This window comes from Cebus imitator, unplaced genomic scaffold (assembly GCF_001604975.1).
Source record: "Cebus imitator isolate Cc_AM_T3 unplaced genomic scaffold, Cebus_imitator-1.0 Scaffold524, whole genome shotgun sequence".
NCBI classification, from domain to species: Eukaryota; Metazoa; Chordata; class Mammalia; order Primates; family Cebidae; genus Cebus; species Cebus imitator.
The window spans coordinates 1,099,273-1,102,746 of record NW_016107839.1 but is presented as its reverse complement, the minus strand read 5'-3'; the positions used below and the strand labels follow the sequence as shown (position 1 = coordinate 1,102,746).

The following is a 3,474-nucleotide window of genomic DNA, read 5'->3' as shown; positions in this document are numbered from 1 at the left end:
AACCCAGGAGGCGGAGGTTGCGGTGAGCCGAGATCGCGCCGTTGCACTCCAGCCTGGGTAACGAGAGCGAAACTCCGCCTCAAAATAAATAAATAAATAAATAAATAAATAAAAATGAAAAAGAAGGCCGGGCGTGGTGGCTCACACCTGTAATCCAAGCACTTTGGAGGCCAAGGTGGGCGGATCACCTGAGGTTGGGAGTTCAAGACCAGCCTGACCAATATGGTGAAACCCCGTCTTAAAAAATAATAATATAAAAAATAAGAGAGGAAAAAGATAGATGATGTCTGACTGTGTTGCTCAGGCTGGTCTTGAACTCTTGCCTCAGGCGAGCCGGATGACAGGCACGAGCCCAGCCTCCCTGGGAGTTATGTCTCAGTCCTGCACCGCAGGCTGAGGCCTCCCTCTGTGTGCACCCCCGACCCCACCCCAGGCGGAGGAAGCCATGGCCACCTACCGCACCTGCGTGGCCGACGCGAAGACGCAGAAGCAGGAGCTGGAGGACACCAAGGTGACCGCGCTGCGGCAGATCCAGGAGGTCATCCGGCAGAGCGACCAGACCATCAAGTCGGTGCGTGGGGGGCTCCGGCCGCCCGGCAGTGATGGCGGACAGGCTGGCCCCCTCCTGACCCCTCCGCTCTCGGGTGCCGCCCACAGGCCACCATCTCCTACTATCAGATGATGCACATGCAGACGGCGCCGCTGCCCGTGCACTTCCAGATGCTGTGTGAGAGCAGCAAGCTGTACGACCCGGGCCAGCAGTATGCCTCGCACGTCCGCCAGCTGCAGCGGGACCAGGAGCCCGACGTCCACTATGACTTTGAGCCGCACGTCTCCGCCAACGCCTGGTACCGCCACCCAGCTGCCCGGTCCCTGGCGCCCACATCCCTGCCTGGGAGTCGGGCTTCCCTCCATCGGGGGCATGAAGATGAAGCTGTCTTGTCCCCCATCTCCACCCCTCCTTCTCCCGGTTTCTCCCACTAGGTCCCCCATCATGCGTGCCCGGAAGAGCAGCTTCAACGTGGGTGATGTGGCGGGGGCCGAGGCTGCCGGCAGCCCCCCAGATGAAGGTGGCTCCATTGAGGGCACACCTGCCAAAGACCACAGGGGTGAGTGGCGGGGCCCAGGTGTGGGGCGGACGCTGGCTCCCTGGGGCCCACTCCGGCCCTTCACCAGAGATGCCTCTTTCTCCAGCCGGCCGAGGACACCAGGTACACAAGTCCTGGCCACTCGCCATCTCAGACTCGGACGCCGGGCTGGACCCCGGCCCTGGCACAGGTGAGGGAGGCACTTGGGCGGCCTGGGGTGTGGAGCTGCCGTCTCTCCTGGGCCTCGGGTTCGTCACGCACCGGGGTGATGGAGGGGGCCCACCGGGCTCAGGGAGTCTGATCGGCACTGATTCCCACCCAGGGGACTTTAAGAAGTTCGAGCGGACATCATCCAGTGGCACCATGTCGTCCACAGAGGAGCTGGTGGACTCGGAGCGGGGACCCGGGGCTTCGGCCTTCGAGCAGGGTGAGGGTCCCCTGACAGGGCCAGGGAGATGGGGGGGTTTGGACACACTCAACGGGCCTGGCCCTGACCTGCCTTGGTGACACGGGCCACCTGTGCTGCCCACAGCTGACCTCAATGGCATGACCCCCGAGCTGCCGGTGGCCGTGCCCAGTGGGCCGTTCCGCCATGACGGGCTGTCCAAGGCAGCCCGAACCCACCGGCTCCGGAAGCTCCGCACGCCCGCCAAGTGCCGTGAGTGTAACAGCTACGTCTACTTCCAGGGTGCGGAGTGTGAGGAGGTGAGTGGGACGTCCCAGCGGACAGCGGGGAGCCTTGGAGGTGCCCGGCACCGCCGGCCTGTGTGCCCTCGGGAAGGTCCCGCCCAGAGCAGGGAGCAGTTAGGAGCCTTTGGGAGGAAGCGAACGGAGGGGGTAGGGTGGGCTCTTTTAGGTTTGGGGGAAGGGTTGGCCCTCTGAGGCATCGACTCAGTAGAGCCAGAGAGTGAAGCGCCCCCAGGGCATCTGGGGATTGCATCACAGGCAGCGGCCATAGCCTGTGCAAAAGGCCCTGGGGCTCAGGCCAGAAAGCCAAGGGTGGGAGGGGAAGGAGAGGAGGCTGGAGTGGCCGGTGGGATCACCCCTGGGGAGGAGGCCGTTTTCCACTGTCTAGCTTGTGTTTGCAGAAGCTGCCGTTTTGGTGGCAGTGAGGGCCCGGGTAGGTGGGTGGAGCCGGGCACCCTGGGGCTACGCTCACTCACCCCGGCCTCCCCCAGTGCTGCCTGGCCTGCCACAAGAAATGCCTGGAGACACTGGCCATACAGTGCGGGCACAAGAAGCTGCAGGGCCGCCTGCAGCTGTTCGGACAGGAATTCAGCCAGGCGGCCCGCAGTGCCCCCGACGGCGTGCCCTTCATCATCAAGAAGTGCGTCTGCGAGATCGAACGGCGGGCGCTGCGCACCAAGGTGAGGCAGGGTGGAGGTGGCTCCCAGCAGGGAGGCGGGCGTGGGCTGAGGCTGATGGGCCCCCCACCCCCGTGCCCTTGCAGGGCATCTACCGGGTCAATGGGGTAAAGACGCGCGTGGAGAAGCTGTGCCAGGCCTTCGAGAACGGCAAGGAGCTGGTGGAGCTGTCGCAGGCTTCACCCCACGACATCAGCAACGTCCTCAAGCTCTACCTGCGCCAGGTGAGACCCACTGGAGGTGGCCTTGCAGAGCGTGGAAGGAGAGTAGCCGGTTGGGAGGAGGTGGGGCGGGGGCCCGGAGCTGCTGCAAAATTGTCTATGCACCGGGCCTGGAGGGGGTGGGCGGGACAGCGCCTGGCGGGGGGCCGAGGCTGGGTGCGTGGTCAGGGCCGGAGCGGGGCGGGACCAGATCTGTGCTGGGGCCCCGGACGGGGACTGGAGCTGGGTGGGCCACGTGGGAGAGGCGTGGCCACGGCAGGAGCACATCTGACTGACGTTGTGCTGGGGCGGGGCCAGAGGTTGGTGGGGCGTGGCTAGAGCAGGATGGCCATGTTCAGTGCTTGGCAGGGACCCCGAGGAGGGTAGGGGCCGGGCTGAGGCTAGGCAGATGCAGGGCTGGGGGTGGGGCCTGGGCCTAAGGGGGCGTGGCTGGGTCAGGGTGTGATCAGGTCTTGGCAGGGGCGGGGCTGGGGCTAGGGGAGTGGGCACGACCTGTTAAGGGTGGGGAAGGGGCGTGGTCATGGGTGAGGAGGGCGGGGCTGGGGCTGGGGGCGTGGTCATTGCGGAGAGGATGGGGGCTAGGGGCGTGGTCATAGCCACGGAAGGACAGGGGCTGGTATTGGGGGAGTGGTCATAGGTAGAAAAGGGCGGAGCTGGTCTTGGGCGTGGTTATGGGTGGGGCTGGGAGGGGGTTGGTCATAGCCACGGAGGGACAGGGGCTGGTATTGGGGGAGTGGTTATAGGTGGGAAAGGGCGGAGCTGGTCTGGGGGCGTGGTTGTGGGCGGGGCGTGGTCATGGCC

General features: G+C 65.3%; 1 protein-coding gene across 1 annotated transcript in view; it reads left to right on the top strand.

Annotated features, from left to right (window-relative positions):
• The window catches only part of ARHGAP45 (Rho GTPase activating protein 45), a 23,220-nt gene that overhangs the window by 13,300 nt on the left and 6,446 nt on the right, over nucleotides 1-3,474 (top strand). Inside the window, exons 12-19 of the mRNA XM_037733445.1 lie at nucleotides 399-571; nucleotides 658-848; nucleotides 985-1,109; nucleotides 1,195-1,278; nucleotides 1,411-1,515; nucleotides 1,621-1,793; nucleotides 2,267-2,455; nucleotides 2,539-2,676. Of these exons, the coding sequence (XP_037589373.1) occupies nucleotides 399-571; nucleotides 658-848; nucleotides 985-1,109; nucleotides 1,195-1,278; nucleotides 1,411-1,515; nucleotides 1,621-1,793; nucleotides 2,267-2,455; nucleotides 2,539-2,676 (1,178 nt within the window). The remainder of the gene's footprint in view (nucleotides 1-398; nucleotides 572-657; nucleotides 849-984; nucleotides 1,110-1,194; nucleotides 1,279-1,410; nucleotides 1,516-1,620; nucleotides 1,794-2,266; nucleotides 2,456-2,538; nucleotides 2,677-3,474) is intronic.